The sequence below is a fragment of the Fragaria vesca genome, linkage group LG5 (assembly GCF_000184155.1).
Source record: "Fragaria vesca subsp. vesca linkage group LG5, FraVesHawaii_1.0, whole genome shotgun sequence".
Lineage (NCBI taxonomy): Eukaryota > Viridiplantae > Streptophyta > Magnoliopsida > Rosales > Rosaceae > Fragaria > Fragaria vesca.
In genome coordinates, this window is record NC_020495.1 from 2228349 (window position 1) to 2229703 (window position 1355).

At 35.3% G+C, this 1355-nt stretch overlaps 1 protein-coding gene across 1 annotated transcript; it reads left to right on the forward strand.

The window, feature by feature from the left end:
• Positions 1-385: 385 nt before the first annotated feature.
• Positions 386-898, forward strand: LOC101302842. Its single transcript, XM_004300801.1, has one exon. It carries the CDS (start codon positions 386-388, stop codon positions 896-898), a length of 513 nt encoding a protein of 170 aa, XP_004300849.1.
• Positions 899-1355: the final 457 nt, after the last annotated feature.

Consider the following 1355-nt stretch of genomic DNA (forward strand, 5'->3'; position numbering starts at 1 on the left):
GTCGGTTAAAAACTAGAGACCGACTCTCTAGATTTGGTGTTGTTCAAGATAATTCTTGTCCTCTTTGTAATGAAGATAACGAAACTGCTGACCACTTATTTGGCTACTGCATATGCACAAAAGAGATTTGGAACAAGTCAGGAATCAATCCTAATTTAAATTGGGAGGAGGGTTTTATCAAGGTTCTTCATAACTTATTTATTACTCAACCTTATATATGATGCGAACTTATTTGCAAAGATTATTTTAACTTGTTGGAACATTTGGAAGTCCAAGAATAAAATTATTTTTTAAGGGTTCAACTCCTAATCAACGAACTATACTGCTCAGTTACTTTGGCATTTGATGGTAGAAAAAAAATTCTCATATCTTATTGAATAAATCTATGGTCAAATGGTCACCTCATATTGGTGACGTGTTGAAAGTTAATTTTGATGGTTCAGTTAATGGTGATTCTACAGTTGGTAGTTTTGTTATTAGAAACCCCCTTGGTAAACCCCTAGCTGCATCAGCACTATACTTAGGCCACACTACAGTTCCGGTAGCAGAAGCTTCGGCGCTTCGTAGCAATCTTCTTTTCGCTAAAGAAAAAGGATTCGTGAATATTAAAGTTGAAGGTGATTCAAAGTTAGTCATTGATTCAGTCAATGGAAGCATTGCACCACCTTGGAGGTTGCTAAAGATTGTTGAATACATTAGAGCTTTAGCTTTCTCTTTTACTATTATCTTTTTCAAGCATGTTTTTAGAGAGATCAATTTTGTGGTTGATGCCTTAGCAAATCTTGGTCACAAAACTAGGGTCTCTTCATTTTGGAATGATCATATTCATTGCGAGGCTTCAAATGCTCTTGTATTCGACAGTGTAAATCTTAGATACCCTAGAGGCACCTCTATCTAATGCATTTATTTTTCATAAAAAATAAAAATAAAATAAAAACTTATACCAGGCAACCAGCTTCAACCATCTCATATATGATGGAGGAGAGGAGATCAACCCAACCTCTATTTACTGACCAAAATCTAGTTCCTTATTGGTTTTTTTGTGTGGCAACCTGATGCACTTGAGAGTGAACTGATGATGATAATGAGGACTATATGATCGAGGACTTATTTATCCGCTCTAGAGGAAGTTCTACTGCAATGGTTGTTTTAGGGAATTCATTTAACCAAATGCAGACTGAGCGACTATGTCTAAGAGTTTTAGGGATGCATTCATTTTTCAGTGTTTCTTTCAACTTTAGAGATTTCAGTAATTTACTTTATGTTGCAGATCAAAAGAATGATTGTATTAATGTGAATTTGAAAGTTAATCTCATTAGGCGAGTCCAACTAATTTGGCTAAGGCTTCCTCCTCT

What these genes read in the sequence shown, in the direction of transcription:
- LOC101302842 (XM_004300801.1), top strand. Translation starts at nt 386, where the DNA reads ATGGTCAAATGGTCACCTCATATTGGTGACGTGTTGAAAGTTAATTTT.